The 19,035-nt window shown below is 33.6% G+C and overlaps 2 protein-coding genes across 3 annotated transcripts in view; one reads left to right on the top strand and one right to left on the bottom strand.

Annotated features, from left to right (window-relative positions):
• The window catches only part of RCBTB1 (RCC1 and BTB domain containing protein 1), a 55,102-nt gene extending 52,344 nt beyond the window's left edge, over positions 1 to 2,758 (top strand). Inside the window, exon 13 of one of the 2 annotated variants that reach the window (XM_074304760.1) lies at positions 1,150 to 2,758. In XM_074304760.1, the coding sequence (XP_074160861.1) occupies positions 1,150 to 1,161 (12 nt within the window). In that variant the 3' untranslated portion in view covers positions 1,162 to 2,758. The remainder of the gene's footprint in view (positions 1 to 1,149) is intronic. The other variant, XM_074304758.1, reaches the window with a different exon arrangement.
• Positions 2,759 to 11,940: 9,182 nt separating this feature from the next.
• The window catches only part of LOC141562414 (histone-lysine N-methyltransferase SETDB2-like), a 106,059-nt gene continuing 98,964 nt past the window's right edge, over positions 11,941 to 19,035 (bottom strand). The window contains exons 25-27 of the mRNA XM_074302456.1: positions 17,792 to 17,926; positions 14,235 to 14,306; positions 11,941 to 13,199 (exon numbers count right to left, since the gene is read on the bottom strand). Of these exons, the coding sequence (XP_074158557.1) occupies positions 13,087 to 13,199; positions 14,235 to 14,306; positions 17,792 to 17,926 (320 nt within the window). The 3' untranslated portion in view covers positions 11,941 to 13,086. The remainder of the gene's footprint in view (positions 13,200 to 14,234; positions 14,307 to 17,791; positions 17,927 to 19,035) is intronic.

Below are 19,035 nucleotides of genomic sequence, written 5' to 3'. Positions count from 1 at the left end.
TGGATATATTTATATATATCTATATCTATATGTACTTATATATAGATATATATGTTATATATATCATTGTTCATTGCCTTTAAAAAGGGAACTTTTTTTTTTTTTTTTTTACTTCCATCCTTCTTTGTTTCCAAAGTTGTACCAAGCTCTCTTGCTCTGTTGTTAAGTTGGAAGTTTTTTGGTTAGGAGGAAAGAAATGAAGCAAAGTTTTCCTCTTTAATAGAGCCCCAGATTTTGGAGATAGACATAAATTAATCTTCACTCAAATAGTAGTTTCACATTTGGCTATAGCTGCTATTTTTAGCAATTGTCAGTTAATTTTAAAAGTGAGGCCAAGAAGTTAGTATTCAGTGGCATGTTAAATAAATACAAAAATAGACTCTCAGACTTCCTTTTCTTGACCATGCATATGAGCTTTTGTTGCAAGTTACTAGAGCCCATGAATTTTTAGATAAGAATCAACTGTGCAATATGATGGGGTTTTCTTACTAGATTGGGAAATGTACACTAATTTATTGATCACCAGTACTATAGTAGACATAATATGTAATAGATGTCACTATTCAATGGATTTTCAATCTGAATAAAACAAAAATTTGAGTATGTACTACAGACAATAGTTCTTCAAACAAAATTGTTTATCATCTTCAAATAAGAACTGGGTTTCTTGTACTAAATCAGAATAATGAGAATTTTTTTCTTATTATTCTGATTTGCTATATATAAGTTGATGAAAGTGAAATAAAGTCAAAATTGCTGAGTGCCTCATTAAATCATTGAATTGGGGGGGGATTAGGGGAGAATGTGGAAAGAGTGAGGCTAGTAAGTCCTTGGAGAGTCTTCCAGGTATCTTCTCCCCTCTTTAAATATTGCCACAGTGGTGATGAACTTTGTCATTGATCCCAGTAGGAAACAAAAAAATCTTTAAATAAAGGAATTGATTTTTGCAACTGCTATGAAAATAGAAACCAAAGTGTTCACATTTCTTAAAGCAGCCCTAAGTGTATTCTTGAACTTCTTAGTGAAGTGACATTTGATACAGTAAGTAGTATATAGGTGGTATTGCATTTATGTAATGTTTAGGATGCCATGTTAATAAAGCAATCTGTTAAAATGGGTGTGTGGCGTTTTTAATGTTGTGATCCACAGGTAAGAATATAAGCTGCCTCCACTGGGACTTCTGGATTCAGTCATGGTGCTCCAGCCCCTGAATTTTTTCTAGTTGTGAAAACCCCAATATTGAGTTTTGCCTGTGGACAGAGCAACAGACGCAGTGTCCTGGGATGCACTAAAATGGCTGGAGCTGAATGAGATTAGACTAAGCTTCCTGAAGGAGATGGTTGTGTATGGATGAGAAGACTTTCCCACCAGAACAAGCATGTGAGGGGATGGCCTGAACAGTGCTTCAGAGAGATGAGATCCTCCCTGCCCAGAGTTCGCTTGACATCCCCAAGTCGTCGTGGTTGGAGAGGAGAGCTCAAATCCTCCCCTTTCCCCAACACTTTCACAACCAGACTCTTGGGACAAGCTGTCTGCTTGTGGCCTCCACTTTGCATCCTTCCCTTTTCCATCCAGCCTCTATCCCTGTTTTGTGATTGGATTGCTCTCTCCATGGTTCCAGAAGCCCCAATTCTTATAGCACTGAAGTCTGCTGACCAGTGCTCTGCAATTTTTGTGATATTGCTCTGTCCTGGCTCTCTTGGCCCTCCTTGGGATGCTTTTAAATGTTTTTAAATGCACAAAATAAAGCATTAATATCACAAAGAAAACCACTTATGTTAAAATGCAATTAGAAAAATATTTTTTAAATGAAAAAAATTAATGAAGCCCAGGTTTAAAACGCCTACTAAATTGAGTGGATACCTAGCTGGGAAGAAGTCTACATCAGAAAGATCTCATTTCCTATCTCCCTCCTCCTAGACATATATAAGTATATGATCCTGGACACATAATTTAACTTCTGCCTACCTCAGTTTCCTTCTCTGTAAGAGATGAGTCTGATAAGTGTTCCAGGATTATTGAGGATAAATTGTGATATTTTTTAAGTGTTTTGCAAATCTCAAAGAGCTATAGAAATACAAGCTATTAGTTGTAGTGGTGGTAGGACATTGGATGAGGAGGTAGAAGACCTGGATTCTCACCCTGGTTATGCTGCAAGTTGTAGTACCTCAAACATGTTAGTCACTATGGTTTTGGGGCCTCCCATTTTTTCATTCATAAAATAAGTTAGTCACATTATGAGAATGGACTCCACATTAAAAACCTGGGGCCCACTAACAGATTTCAGAAAGGTTATAAACGTATATGGAGGAAAAAGTTAAATCTTTTTTTTTTCAGTGTGATTATTTATCTTAGGCTATGGGTTTTTTTTTTTAATTTTGTACATTTAAAAACATTCTGAGAAAAGAGTTCATGGTATAGAAGTTAACCCTTGGACTTTTTTTTTTCTCTAAGGCACTATTGGTTTCTCTCAAACCATTCTCCATGAATGATTGCTATCACCAGTTTTCAGAATCTAAAGCAATGCATTAAAAACTTCACATACTCCTCTTTCAAACTTTTGTGTATCACAGAGTCCAACCTGTCTTTAAATAAATATCAAGCTTTTTACAAATATAAAGATTGTTAACAAATATAAACATCCCCTATACAAAATACCAAAAGTGGGACTATATGTGAAACATCAATATCTGCTAACATCTTTGGGGATATATTAAACACAATAAAATAAAACTGCCCTATTTCTATTCTTTCTAAACTTAATCTGTGTGTGATTTTTTTAATGTTTTTCTTCCAGTACCCTTTTTTTGGTATTTTTATTACTACTCCCTAAAGAGTATAGTCAAGAAAGGTAATGAACTCATTGGCCACATCTGAAAATGTGTATCTCAAGTCTTGAAGACCAAATAAGAGAAATATGGATAGCTAGATGGTTCAGTGGATAGAGCACTAGTCCTGAAGTCAGGAGGACCTGAGTTCAAGTGTGACTTCAGACACTTAATATGTAGTAGTTGTGTGACCTTAGGCAAGTCACTTAACCTCAATTACCTCACTAAAAAGATGAATAAAAATTCTTGGTGCTATTTCTTTTTTTCAAGAAATAAAAAAATTAAAACTGTCCATTTCTATTAGCATTAGAGAGCAAAGGTGAAGACAAAAAGATCTGAAAAAAATCCTTAAAAGGAAAGTCCCAAGAATGCTATTGCCAAATTCCAGAGTTCCTACATCTGAGAAGAAAAAAAAAAAAACTATAAAGTCCAGAAATAAACAGTTAAAAAACCAAAGAACCATAGTTAGGTTCACATAAGACCTGCATGTTCCACTAAAAATGAAAGATCTTGGGATGTAATATTCTAAAAAGCAAAAGTTGTATAGATTTACAATAAAAAATAATCTTAGAAACCTGAGTATCATCTTACTGGGGAAGCAAATGGACTTTTAAATGGAATAGAGGATTTTCAAGCATTTGTAATGAAAAGACCAAGGTTAAGTAGACACTGAAGGCTCAGAAAAGTAAATTTACTCAAGTAATTAGAAGGGGCTGAATGATAAAGAATACTGACATTCTTATAGGGGAAAATATTTGCCTATTCATAGCTTTAATGTTTTCAAAGAGTACTGAGGTGGTAGTTAAATAAGAAAAACAAGACTTGGGATGGTGGATTGATTCTGTTTGGAGTCTCTGGAGAGGAGAGAGAAAAGGGATGGAAGAAGAAATACAATGATAGCAAAAAAGGGTGAAAACAGGAGTGGAACTTGTTATTTCTCCGAATTGGAGACTGAGAGAAGTATTTGAAAACATGGAGAAAGGGCTAGGGGGAGTGGGAATAAGTAAATCTCATTCAATTATAGTGGACATAGAAATACATCAAACTCAAAAGGGAAACAAACGGATAGAGAAGAAAAGGAGCATGAAAAGGGACTAGGGAGAGACTAGAAGCAAATTTTATTATCCTTAAGTGGAAGAAGGAAGAGATTAAATCAAAAAAGGGCTTCCTATTCATTGGAGGATGGCAGGGAACAAATTGTGTCATGTGAATATAATAGAATACTATTGCATCATAATTCTGAAAGGCATTTTAAAAGAGAATCCTAGATAGTAAGAATTGAGGAAAAATAAAGTGACCCACCCAAAGTAACTTGTACAAGGACATACAAAGAAAAATAACTTTGGAAAAGTTAAAAATGCAGATCAAAGTCATGACTGATTGTATTTCCCAGGAGACTTATAGATGAAGCATCTTACCCACATCCTGAGCTCTGAAGATACAGAAGAACAACTATGTTTTAGACATAACCATAGTTTGAATTAGTTTGGTTTGTTAGAAGAAGCTTTTCCTTCGTTTTCATTAAGAGGAGGTAGGGTAAACAATAAGGATTTTTTAAAGGACTATTGTAAATTTTTTCCTTTGTACATAAGAGAACCAAAGGAAGCACAGAGATAAGTAAAACAATTTTGAAAGTAACTTGTAAAATGTAATATATTTCTTTTAAAAAAACATGCCATGATGTATGAGTTTGCTCTTTGTATATCCTGCGATGTATATGGAAATGTTTTGGGTTTTTTGTTTTGTTTAATTTCCAACTCAAAAAATGTATGTTTATGACTCATTCCATCTCTTTTGCCAAATGATGGGAGACATGGTTTATCATTATTAGGCTTTGGAAGAATCATGATTAGTCATAATGTTGATCAAAAGTTTTATAGCTCTTTAAAATTCCTTTACATTATTTTGGTCATCAGGTAAGTTATTTTCATGATTTCACTTTATTCAAACAAATCTTAGTTTTCTCTGAATCAATCATTCATATATTCTTTTTTTTTTTAAATAATAGCTCTTTATTTTCAAAATATATGCAAAAATAGTTTTCAATATTCACTCTTCATTCATAAATTCTTAAAGCACAATAATATTTTATTTTCACATGCCTCAATTTGTTAAGCAGTTGCCCATTCAATGAACACTCATTTTGTTTCCTGTTTTATGCTACTGCAAAAAATGCTACTATAAATATTATTGCACATGAGTCTCTTACCTGTTCTTGAGAATCAAATAAGCTAATATACAAAACATATTCTACCTTAAAATCTTATATAAATGCTGGTTTTAATTAGCTATTATTTGACTTCATTGAGTTATATACCCTATAATACTAGTACTAAACAAAATATTAGACAAAGATCCCAAAGAGTAATTCTTTCTTTCAACTTTTTCAGATGGCCCCAAACTCCCATCTAGTGCAACAGCAGGGCAACTATACTATCTTTCATAGGAGTGAGGAGATTAACTTAACCACTTTTTATCATACATCTCATGTACATCCCATGTATATCCCTTACCTTATTGAGCCTTCTATATCTTTAGGCTATAACCAAGTCTTCCAATTTTTTCTTTCCAAATTTCCTTTTAGTCTCAGTCTGAAACTTCATGGCTCCCTAGAAACTTAGAACTCTGATGTTATCTTCTGATGACAAAGAACTTTAAAGTTTCAGAGTATATATGGAAACAAAATTAATTTTTCTGTTCACAAACTTCTGCCCCCACCAAACAAAAAATATTGACATATAAAATCACCTGCAACATATGCAAACTAGAAGTAAGAATTATGTATGTACTGCCCAGCTAAAGGTGAAACTACTAACAAAGTCTTGTATGTTTGCTTGTCATGGGACAATGTAAAATATAAAGTGCAAAACATAAAATATTCATTCAATAAAACATTTGTTTGATACCTCTGAAGCACCTATCATGTGCTATATATTGAGTTATGGAATAGGTATTCAGAAACATAAGACAATGTCTCATGGAGAATCCAAGAATGCTTCATTGGGGAAATGTTTTCTGCAGGAAAAAAAGGAAAAATTATAAACTTGGGTTCAAATGTCAGCAATGTATGCCAACAAAAATGAGCAGAAATGAGAGTTTCCTAGACTTCTCAAAGAAATATGGTAAGAGTTAAAATTAAAGTAGACTGGAAGCACAGAGTTCCCAGCACAATTTATTAGGAAAGTGCAAATTTACTAATAAGTAGGATCTCAGCTTCCACAGCAAAGCTATGACTTCAGATAAGGGAGAAAACTCATATAGTTTGTATGAGTACATGAAATAGAAAGCCTTAAAACCTAGAAGGAAGAAAATATGATTGGATGGAAGTCTGGGAATGAGGGCCAGCAGCAACCCCCTCCTTCCCTCCTGTGACTAAGAAATGTTTGTTGTTTGAGTGTTTGCATCTGCAATGATAGATAGCAAACCAGACTTCATTGGACAACAAACCAGACATCCTTGAAGGATAGCTTGGTGGTATCAAGATATAAAATAGACTCCCTACACCTGCTTTCTTCAAGAGTAACACATTTCCTTGACACAAGAATAAAACTGATTAATGAGAGAACTGGATTTCTAAATTTAACTCATTACTGGCCAGCTCAATTTGAATTACATTCAAAGACCAAACCATGAGTTAGGTAGGCAGGTACAGGACAAAATCAATTAACTCTAAGTAGGATCAATTAAAGACAGGATCAGTCTGATTGTTTTCTTTTCCCCCTTTAATCAGTGGTGTCTCTCATATCACTTATCTATAAACTAATTCTATAAGATTTTTTTTTAACATGGCCGTTATCAGTAGTGCACACTAACAAGTTTCTGATGTAAGTTCAAAACAGGCAATTAATTAATAGGCAACATAGCACTGAATGCAAAGTCTGAATAGGATTATATGACAGAGGTCATAAGTGATCAATTAACAAGAATGGGTAACAGATCATTTCCCTGCAACCAAGTGAACCAAGAGGAAACATTACGCCCAGGGTCATGTGAGGGAGGTATTTCTGCTATAGCTTGTTGGATCTTAATGTAGGCTTGTCAAAATTTATACTATTTATAATTAACATAAGAACAACAAGATTGATCAGACATAGCACAAGCCATAATAAAAATATCTAATCCATGAACTAATTTTAGTGGAGATATTTATTTCACCAATGTAACCAAAGAATCTCAGCAAAGATACCAAAGTAGTATGGTAATGATCATCAATATCAACTACCATCAAGTTGCCTTGTAGCTTAGTAAATCATTCCAAATAGCCATTTATTTTATTAATTAAAAAGTGAAATACAAAATAGAAAAAGGAAAAAAATACCATTTATACAGCAAGGCATAAGAGAGGATTCAGAATATAATGCGATACATTTCCATTTCAAAAAATACTATATAATAAATTACACATTATGTTCAGAGCTGTCCATCTTTGCTTCCTTGTAGATTTTCTCTGCAGCACACTTTTCACTTTAGTCTTTTTTTCCCCTTCCTCCCCAAGGGTACCACTTAAGCATGCATAAACATATCACATATATTTTATATATACATACATGCATATTAATGTATACATATTTAGATATTGATATAATTCACATACACATTTACATGCATCTATGTAAAACCATACTATATTTGTCCCCTATTTCTCTCAAAGTAGATATCTGCACTCATAAGCCTAAATTTCTATATTTTTAAACTCCACCAATTCATCATTTACACACAATATTCCAATATTTAATACTTAGTTATTTATTAGTTACTATTAGTAACTATTTAGTTACCATTTAGTCTAAAAAGATATTAATATGGTTGACATATAGTACAGTTTCCCATTTTTCTTTTTAAACCTATTTTAGCTTTAATTTTGTTTGAAATCGATCACTAAAACCTGATTTTTTTATCTAATAAATCTTATTCTGATATTTATTTCATGTTTGTGTGTATCTCTCTGCTTTACTTCTGCCCACTACTCTGCTCTTCAATTACTTAACCTCCAAGGTTCCTTATCCCCTCCATGCACCCTTTCCTCTCGTCCTCCTTGTTTCTATCTGAATTTGGAAAATTTTTATAGTAGTTCAAACATGTGTTCCCAGTGTCCATTGAATCAACACATTTCATCTTGGATCCCAGATATCCTATGTAGTCACACTGTCCCTGGAAGCAATTTTTCTTGCACATTCTGAAATAGGTTTCATTCTCCAGACAATTCTAGGTCTCTTCAGTAAATTTGCTTCTCTGGTTCCAAGTCACTTGCAAAATTCTGCTAAAAATTGCCAGTTATGATACTTAGCACAATTAGTATAGCCTCTTAAATTTTACTTTTCTAATAGCTAGTTCATATGGTGAAAGCCAGTTCAAACCTTATGGTTCTAATCCTATAACATCACAATCATAAAAAGAACATCAAATTAGGAACGCATAATTCACTTGAAAGTTTCGGAGAATTTAAGTTTTTAAATTTCACTTACTGTTTCTTTATCTAAACTTGATATAGACACAGCCAACATAGGCTGAAGGAAGAATCTCAAAAAGAGGGCTTAATTTGTAAAATGAATTAAAGATTTAAAATAACATATATAATCATCTGATCTTGTTGCTCTTCCCACATTTTCCACTGTAGCTAATTCCTCTCTTAGAAGGATCAGAAGCTGTTAAGGATCTAGTCCTGTACATGAATACCTAGTTACCAGCAAGTAATGACAAATAGATAATTTTATTCCTAAATTCAGTGGCTACACAAGTGAATTTATTTCAAAGGTGCTAAGGTTTTGTTGTTGTGCAGTTGTTTTTAAGTCATGTCAAACTCTTTGTGACCCTCTTTGGATCTTAGTTTTGCCAAGATCGAATTTTGAAACAAAGCAAAAACAAAAATTATTTCCTAGGGACAGATATTCACTAGTAGCAGTTCACAGATGTCACTCCCATTCAACTGCTGGCATTTTTTCTTAAGTTAGGTGAAACACTGGCTTAATTACACAAATGTAATGTTTACCAGGCCTCATATAGACTCAAATTCACTTTCTTTTCTTTTCTGACTCCCACACAGTAATTATTTTTCTTCCCTTTTTAAAATATGCAATTAAATAGATAGGAGTCTCATTTTTTGACAAGTTGTTCAAAATCTACTCCAATTAATATTCATGTCTGAATTGGAGAATCCAATGCAATTTTACAGCAAAATTTCTGATTCCTAAATTTATCAATTAGAATTTTTTCTTTCTAAATTAATTACAACAACTTTTGCCCAGACTGCAAGAAAAAGCATTGAGGCAGAGCTCTAAGCCAGGAGTACTTTTTTAAAGGCTCCATGGCCCCTTCTAATGAAGTGGACTTCATGATTTGAGATACCCCCTTTTTCCAGGGCTTAGTTTTATGGTGCTTGAGACACAGAACATATAAATAAGCAAACTAAAAATACAAAATTTCATTGGTTGATTGGTTTTGACTATCCAGGAGGAACTACACAAAATAAAATCCTATTGGCTGACAAATGAACTGCTGGACAGAACTTTCAGAAGGTCCTACTAAGCTGACAAGCAGATCCATGTGTTGAGCTGGCAAACAGATGTAAAAACATCTACATAGGCTGATGTGTCAATAAACCAGCAAATAGTGTCATTTATTGGCCAAATATTCATGGCCATATCCCCATGTTGGGCAATAGAAGGATGATGAAGGATGGAAGGGCAACAAAAATAACTGGAGGACCTTTTGTGCCATTGAGTCACCTTGGAATCACTAGGCTTGGTCACCATAACAAGGCAAAAATCAAAGGTGAAAGTTTTTTTCCCTATCATCCTAAGATTAAGGAAGTGGATTTATAACCTGCAATTCACAGTCCTGAGCCCTAATATAATAGAACATATAATCGCTATCCCTATGAAATCAAATCAAACTGATCAATATTGTTAGAATAAAATTGGGGTACAAATATCATCTATCATACTTTAATTTGAATTCAATTAGATATTTTAATAAAAATTACTTACTTTTGGTTGTACCCTGATTTGCACAAACTTTTCTCTCTTTGGAGTGGGGTGGGAGTGGGCTAGAATCAGGATACAGCTATTTAAAAAAACAAGCTACAACTATTTTTTCCCCATTCTGGAATTTCACTAATAAATTTATTTTTTCTCTATTCAGTAAAATTACTTTTCTCTTGCATGTAAAACAACATATCTATCACTTTCCAGGGGATGAATGATAAAAGGCCCATGTAACATTCACAAGTGTGTTATTAATTTCCTTAAAACAAATTCTAAAGAATTTTAACCCCAGACTCACTACAATATTTTAGCATTTATAAAAACACACAAAATTTTGGAAATTCACAAGAGAATTTACATTTTTAGTCACAATCCCAGTTTCTTATTACTTTTGTTATTGTTCAGTCATGTCTAACTCTGTAACTCCATTTAGGGTTTTCTTGAAAAATATATTAGACTTGCACTATTGATCAGAGAAATGCAAATTAAGATAACTCTGAGATCACTATACACTGCTCAGATTGGCTAAAATGACAGGAAAAGATAGTGGTGAATGTAGGAGTGGATGTGGGAAAACTGGGACACCAATACATTGTTGGTGGAGCTGTGAACAGATCTAACCATTCTGGAGAGCTACTTGGAATTATGCTGAAAAAGTTATCAAACTGTGCATACCCTTTAATCCAGCAGTTTCTACACGGATTATATCCCAAAGAGATCTTAAAGGAGGGAAGGGGCCCCACATATGCAACAATGTTTGTGGCAGCCCTTTCTGGAGTAGCAAGAAACTGGAAACTGAGTGGATGCCCATCAGTTAGAGAATGGCTAAATCATGGTATATGAATGTTATGAAATATGATTGTTCTACAAAAAAAACGACCAGCAGGATGATTTTAGAAAGGACGGGGGAGACTTACATGAACTGATGCTAAATGAAATGAGCAGAAGCAGATCATTGTACACGACAACAAGAAGATTATATATGATGATCAATTCTGATAGACATGGCTCTTTTCAATAATTTAGACCAGTTCCAATTGTTCAGTGGTAAAGAGATTCAGAGAAAAGACAGTAGGAACTAAGAGTGGATTACAACACAGCATTTTCACTCTTTTTGTTGTTGTTTGCTTGCATTTTGTTTTCTTTCTCATTTTCTTTCCTTTTTGATCTAATTTTTCTTGTGCAGTATAATAACTATGGAAAAATGTATAGAAGAATTGCACATGTTTAACCCATATTGGATTATTTGCTGTTTAGAGGGGGGAGAAAAAAATTTGGAATTTGTATTTTTCAAGGATAAATTTTGAAAACTATCTGCATATATTTTGAAAATAAAAAGCATTATTTAAAAACAGTCTCAATAAAATGAAGGATTATTTTCACAAGAAAGGCAGAAAAACAAGAGAACTAGTGACAAAACTTCTTTAAAATAATTTTTTTGTGCACAAATGAAAGACCTTTTGCAGGTCAATTTTGTAATATATATATATGTTATATATATGTATATCTTTTTTACAAATAATTTTGATTTTTTTCCCTTTCCATCTGGTAAAATTCCTTTACTGGTTTGTTAATCACTCACCAGTTATGGTTACTTGTGGCTGTGAGCCTTACCACTTGTTATATTAATGGTTGCTTTGAATATGGAACTTCCCCAATTCCTTCTTCAAAGAGGAAGTATCTCAGATTTTTTTTTTTTTTTTATTACTCCTTAGTTTCCTGAAGTGGTGATAAGCAATTCCTATGTATTATAGTATTTACCTAAAGGGATATAAATGTCCATAATAAGGACTTCTCCTGGCAGGAAGCCCTATGAGAAGGAAAACATTATCCACTGTTCTTAATGATATCTGGGATGATTATTATTAAGTGTTATCAACAGTCACATTTGAACACAAATAGGACACAACAGAAACAAGCAAAGATTTCCCCAGCAGTGTGTGTGGGGAGCTTACCTGGGCTCAGCAAAGCTAGGACGAGAGTGAAACATCCACCCTGATGGAGTCTCATCTGAGCGCCCTTAAAGGCAAAACCCCCTCACCTCCTCAGGGGAGCTGCCTCAGAGCTCAGTTTCCCTCTTTGCTCCTTTTGTGGTAACAGGTACAATTAAGGCAGACCGAGGCACAATGTTTCAAGCACGATCAATTTATTAGTAAAGCACAAGTTTACGAACAAATAAGCTCTCTGCTTCCTCCTCAAATGAGAAGGGAGGACGAAAGAGACAATTCTCTTTTATGGGTTTGGAAAGTACGTTAAACAGGAAGCCTAGCATCCCAGATAGAAGAAAACATGACTGGATGGAAGCTTGGGAATGGCCACAGCCCCCTCCTCCCCTCCTGTGACTAAGAAATATTTGTTGTTTGAGTCTTTGCATCTGCAGGGACAGAGATAACAAGCCAGAGTTTTTTGGATGACAAATTGGACATCCTGGACCGGTATAAGAGACTAGACCAGACTCCCTGGGATTTACCTGCTTTCTTCAAAGGTAACATAGTTCTCTGACACAAGAACAGATCAGTAATTAATTAGATTAATAGGAAATTAGTAATTAGTAATACTCAGTAGGAAAACTAGATCTCTAAACTTGACTCACCACAGGCCAGTGAACAATCATGACTTAGGCTGTTACAAGATAAAATCATTTAACTGTAAATGGAATCAATTAAAGGCAGCAAGGTGGCGAAGTAGATAAGAGTGCTCCATCTGGAATCAGAAAGACCTGAGTTCAAATCCAGGCCCCAATCTTTACTAGCTGTGTGACACTGGACAAGTCATTTAATCTCAGTTTGCCTCAGTTTCCTCATCTGTAAAATGGCTGGGAGAAGGAGACAGCAAACTGCTCCAGTATCTTTGCCAAGAAAACCCTAAATGGGGTTGGACACAAATGAAAGGTCTGAACAACAACTAAGGATAATTTTTTTTTAAATCACAGAATCAATCTGAGTAGTTTTCATAATAAAAACTATGATTTTTAAACCAATATAAAATAAACTCATACAAATGAACAATCAATTAATATAAAGCACCTACAATGTGCCAGGCATTGTGTTAAGTGTTGAGAATATAAAAAAGGCAGAAGACAATGACTGATCACATTAAGTTCGCAATCTAATGAGGAAGACTAACAAGGGAGAGTTTTACTTGGAGTGGAGGGAAAATTATTGAGAAGTCATAGTATAGGTACAATATTTTAATGAAACATTTTTAAAAAATTATATATGTCCCCAATTTAAGATCCAGTAGGTTAAAAAGAAGGTCAAGAACCAATTGAGGATTTAATGCTGTATATCTTCCTGAGAAGCAAACATGTTTTCTCTAATGCCTTTTAGTACGTCTATCTTCTTCTGCAAATGTTCCTGCTCATTTTGAAGTTCTGATATGCTACTATCTATAGTGAGAAAAAAATAAAATTATTTCAGATTATTTTTACAGTATGAAATATTGTGCCCTTGCACACAAGTCATTTCCAAATATATCTTAAATCATTTTAAATATGTTAGATTAATTCAAAACATCAAAATTCTAATTTGTTTTATCCCAAGATTCCTCTATGAAACATGGTATTCTGATTGGGGAATGGAGGGTTTTAAATGTCTTAAATGAAGCAGGATATTTAAGTCTCACACACAAAAAAAGAATTAATAACTCGCCAGTTATCTCTCCCTACAAATATACTCACTTTTCATTTTCACTGCACAATTCTAGATTTGGTTTAAACTTTGACTGGACAGCAAATCCCTGTGAAGACTCCATACATAATTATCACTCAGATTACTTCATGACAAAACATAAAAATCAAATTTTATTGTAAGAAAATGCAGACCACTACCATCTATGATGTAATTTAATAAAAATGTTTGCACTAATAATGTATCTCTCATGAAAATGCTTCAGAGATCTTTGGTGGTAAACTGGAGATCACCTTTGGTTTTATCTTTCTTCAGAGTAATCATTATTACAATCCATCTTTACATGTTCTATAGTCCATGAGAATCATCCCAAATAAGATAACTTTTCTCTAAGAGGGGATTATGAGGTTGTCTCTCCAAACATTAATATGAGATTACCTTTTATAAAGTATTATTTCTTCATTCATCAATTCATTCACAGATCTAGAGAAATTTGCAAGGAAAAAAAGGCATGTTTTGTGTTCAAAAAAATGATGAGGGGTTTACATCTGCGATTTCAATGGTATAGAGAAATCTCAGAAAAGAACTCCAATTAGCATATATTCTGCAACTTACAGGGAGAGGTGCCTGGGTAACTGAAAGGTTAGTGGTCATATGAACAGTTGCCAGAGAAGGAATTTGAACCCAGTTTTCCTTAACTGGGGGCCATCTCTCTATTTACTCACTCTTTCCATACCATAAATATTTTTATCTAAACTATTATATTGTTTATTTTATAACTCAAAAGTACATACCTGTAGATATTTTTCTCAGTGATTTTCTAAATATGGCACAATCAAAAAGTGATGTTGCAATTTCTTCTAACTCTGGAAGGGAAAAAGGGAGAAAGATTCATTTCAGTCAACTGTTTTTAAGGGACCAGACCTTCATTAGTCAATGCTTTCATTAAGCACTTACCTATACTAGAAACTCAAAATGATTGCTCTCTCTCAGTGAACTCACATTCAAATGGGGGAAAAAACCCATCAAAAACCCAACAAAGTATATTCAAAGAAAACAAAATTATACACCTATGAATTTATATTGTATAAGAACAAATATAAAATAATACGGTGTTCCTTATCAGTGATTTATACAAAGGAAAAGAATAAACAGAATTTATTTGCTTTTTATAATTCTCATTCTTAGGAATAAGGGAATAATTTAATTTGGTTGAAGTTTAGTGTTTATCTGTCTGCATCTGTGATTATAAAGAGTTCATAACTAGGAATAGGATGCCCCAGATCTCTAGCAAAGAGTTATCAAATTAAACTCCAATCCAAAAGTGAAAAATTATAAAATAACTCTTTTCAATAATCTTTTTTTTGTCAGCTAGAAAAGCTTTGTTGTGACCATTTGAATTCTGAATTAGACAATAAAAATAGGTATTTTTAAGGAGACAAAATTCTGCACAAATCAACTTGAAATATTTACCTGCTTTTCTTAACTGTCAGTTGAGTGTTTTGTGATTGAATGCAGCTTGGAATGTACATAATATATACATACATATATACATGAATAATTTTTATTGATATCTTTTTATATTGCTTATATTTTCCAGATAAGCCAATTCTTTGCTCCTTGCCAGAGAACCATTCCTTTCAACAAAATTAAAAGATGATGAAAAAATAGTTCAACAAGACTAGCAACACTTTAAAAAAGTTTAACATCTGCAACATCCTGCCCTCTACACACACACACACACACACACACACACCATCTGCAAAGAAGAGGACATAATATGGCAAATGTTGACAAATCTCTTTTTTGAAAGAGATTTCATTATGATTTTATTAACCTCATTATTTAAAATAAGGTTTTATTTATTTATATTTACGAAACACTTGCCACAAAAATAAAGTCAGATTTAAATAATTGGAAAGACATTAAGTGCTCTTGGATAGGCCAAGTGAATATAGTTAAGATGACAATACTCCCTAAACTAATCTATTTATTTAGTGCTATACCAATCAGACTCCCAAGAAACTATTTTAATGACCTAGAAAAAATAACAATAAAATTCATATGGAAGAATGAAAGGTCGAGAATTTCAAGGGAAGTAATGAAAAAAAAATCAAATGAAGGTGGTCTAGCTGTACCTGATCTAGAACTATATTATAAAGCAACAGTCACCAAAACCATTTGGTATTGGCTAAGAAATAGATCAGTGGCATAGGTTAGGTTCACAGGGCAAAGATAGTGAATAAAAATAGCAATCTAGTGTTTGACAAACCCAAAGATCCCAACTTCTGGGATAAGAATTCATTATTTGACAAAAACTGCTGGGAAAACTGGAAATTAGTATGGCAGAAAGTAGGCATGGACCCACATTTAACACCACATACTAAGATAAGATCAAAATGGGTCCAAGATTTAGGCATAAAGAACGAGATCATAAATAAATTAAAGGAACATAGGATAGTCTACCTCTCAGACTTGTGGAGGAGGAAGGAGTTTGTGTCCAAGGGAGAACTAGAGATCATTATTGATCACAAAATAGAAAATTTTGATTACATCAAATTAAAAAGTTTTTGCACAAACAAAACTAAAGCAAACATGATTAGAAAGGAAGTAACAAACTGGGAAAACATTTTTACAGTTAAAGGTTCTGATAAAGGCCTCATCTCCAAAATATACAGAGAATTGACTTTAATTTATAAGAAATCAAGCCATTCTCCAATTGATAAATGGTCAAAGGACAGGAACAGACAATTTTCAGATAATGAAATTGAAACTATTTCCACTCATATGAAAGAGTGTTCCAAATCACTATTTGATCAGAGAAATGCAAATTAAGACAACTCTGAGGTATCATTACACACCTGTCAGATTGGCTAAGATGACAGGAACAAATAACGATGAATGTTGGAGGGGATGTGGAAAAACTGGGACACTGATGCATTGTTGGTGGAGTTGTGAACAGAATCCAACCATTCTGGAGAGCAATCTGGAATTATGCCCCCAAAGTTATCAAACTGTGCATACCCTTTGACTCAGCAGTGCTACTACTGGGCTTATACCCCAAGGAAATACTAAAGAAGGGAAAGGGACCTGTGTGTACCAAAATGTTTGTGGCAGCCCTTTTTGTAGTGGCTAGAAACTGGAAAATGAATGGATGTCCATCAATTGGAGAATAGTTGGGTAAATTATGGTATATGAATGTTATAGAATATAATTGTTCTGTAAGAAATTACCAACAAGAGGAATACAGAGAGGCTTGGAGAGACTTACATGAATTAATGCTGAGTGAAATGAGCAGAACTAGATCATTATACACTTCAACAATGATACTGTACGAGGATGTATTCTGATGGAAGTGGATATCTTCAACATAGAGAAGAACTAATCCAATTCCAATTGATCAATGATGGACAGAATCAGCTACACCCAGAAAAGGAACACTGGGAAATGAGTGTAAACTATTAGCATTGTTTTTCTCCCCAGGTTATTTTTACCTTCCGAATCCAATTCTTCCTTTGCAACAACAACAACAACAACAAAATTCGGTTCTGCACATATATATTGTACCTAGGATATACTATAACATAGTTAATATGTATGGGAATGCCTGCCATCTAGGGGACAGGGTGGAGGAAAGTAGGGGAAAATTTGGAACAGAAGGGAGTACAAGGGATAATGTTGTAAAAAATATTATAATTATAAAATTAATTTAAAAAATAAATAACTCAACTAAAAAAGGTTTTATTAATATCTTTTTATTTTCCTATTACTAACATTTCTAAATGCATATATTATATCTTGTGAATAGGATTTTCTCTGGAAAATGTAGAAGGCTTGCTTCTGTATATTCATCAGTCTTATGATGTAACAGTTCAAGAATGTTGGATTTGGAGTCAAGATGTCTGGCTATACACAATGCATTGGAACAAACATTTAGAGGAAAGGCTCACCATATATAAAGATAATACATTAAGCACTTACATAACTAAATACAAAGAAAAAAAAAAACAAAAAACAAAACAGCCCCGGTCCTCAAGGAACTCCCATTCTACAAAACCAAGGCTATCAAACTCCACCCCAAACTATCAAGTGTGGTCTGAACCAGATTAAAATGTAATTGAAAAAAAAAAATAAAACACAACATAGATAATGTTAATTTGTGGTTTTCTAAGAGGCCAAGAAAGATCGATTTCTATCTGAATTTAATACTACTGTGCTGAATCTAAACTCTAAAAGAATGTGAGAGAAAAGTAATAGAAATGGAGAAACAATACAGAGAGAAAATTGTTCTATCTCATTTACTGATCTTTAGGAAAGTTGTACACATTCTAACACATGATAATTACAATACCTTTTTCTGAGGTGCTGTTGTCCTTGATCTTGCAATGAATCCCATGGAGATCCTCTAATACAGCTTCAAATAAATTTTCAATGAGCCCAGCCTTTTTCATCTTCTTCAGCAGATCAACTTTTGGTGGGAGAACACCTTTTTGGCACAGAACACCTTTTGCTTTAGGGAGCTTGAGTATGTGGTGTGTTGTAGTGAATTTATCATGACTTAATGCCTCAGTGATGGCTAAATACAAGCCATCTTTATTTTTTTGTTTAGACATCTTTTACTTGCAATTTCTTAATGAACCTTTCCTTTAAGTGTACTCATAAACTGAATTACAAAAGACATAAAATGATAAAAACCTGTGTTTGGGGCAATTCTACAGGCCTTTCAGGTAAGATCATTTTGCATGTAATTTTCATCTTTTTGAGATGACAGGGCCCTAGAACAGTATTCTTAGCCTAGTGTCTATGAATAGACTTTAAGAGCTCTTTAAACTTGGATGGAAAAAATTTACATCTTTATCTTCCCTAACCTCCAAGTGTAATTTATCATTTCCTTCATTTATGTAGGTAACAAACATTATTCTATGCCTGTTCTTAGTAAATATGTAACAGATGCTCATGGATTTGAGAATGGGTCTATAGTCTGTACCAGATTGCCAAAGGAATTCATGACACAAAAAGATTAAGAATCCATGCCCCAGAGTAGGATTTTCCTTCAACATGGCATCTCTCTATTATAAGATAAAAATAGAAAGTGGAATGTCACTTAATGCATGATATCCTAAGTCCAGACTACCTATTTATAATAGGCCTTTCATAATATGCATATCTTTATAATATGCTCATCTTTATAAAGAATTTAGATTAATCCATGTTTGCTTAAAAAAAAAAAGCCCCACAATAAATGGGAGGAGGAGTTTTAAGAATTGGGTCATCATTGTTTTAAAAAAGAAGAAACATTCATCCATAGAAGTCAAGTGACTTTGCTAAAGATAAAGGGGAATAAGGATGTCTTCAGTGTATCTGGAAGATGCCATATACAGATCAGATAATATGGTCAGTCTGAAAAAAACATTAAGCATTGTATAGTCCCATATGGTACATTAGGTACAAATTGACCTAGGAGGCAGATTTATTATTTGGGGAAGATGAAATCTTAACAAATATAAAATAGATATTTTAAGATGTCATATGGTAAAAAATAGGGGCAGTGCTTCCTAGTAGGAAGATGGAGAGCTGGCTTCAAAGCTAGGAAGA

The sequence above is a fragment of the Sminthopsis crassicaudata genome, chromosome 3 (assembly GCF_048593235.1).
Source record: "Sminthopsis crassicaudata isolate SCR6 chromosome 3, ASM4859323v1, whole genome shotgun sequence".
Classification (NCBI taxonomy): Eukaryota; Metazoa; Chordata; class Mammalia; order Dasyuromorphia; family Dasyuridae; genus Sminthopsis; species Sminthopsis crassicaudata.
The sequence above is the reverse complement of the archived record's forward strand: the minus strand, read 5'-3'. Positions and strand labels throughout refer to the sequence as shown.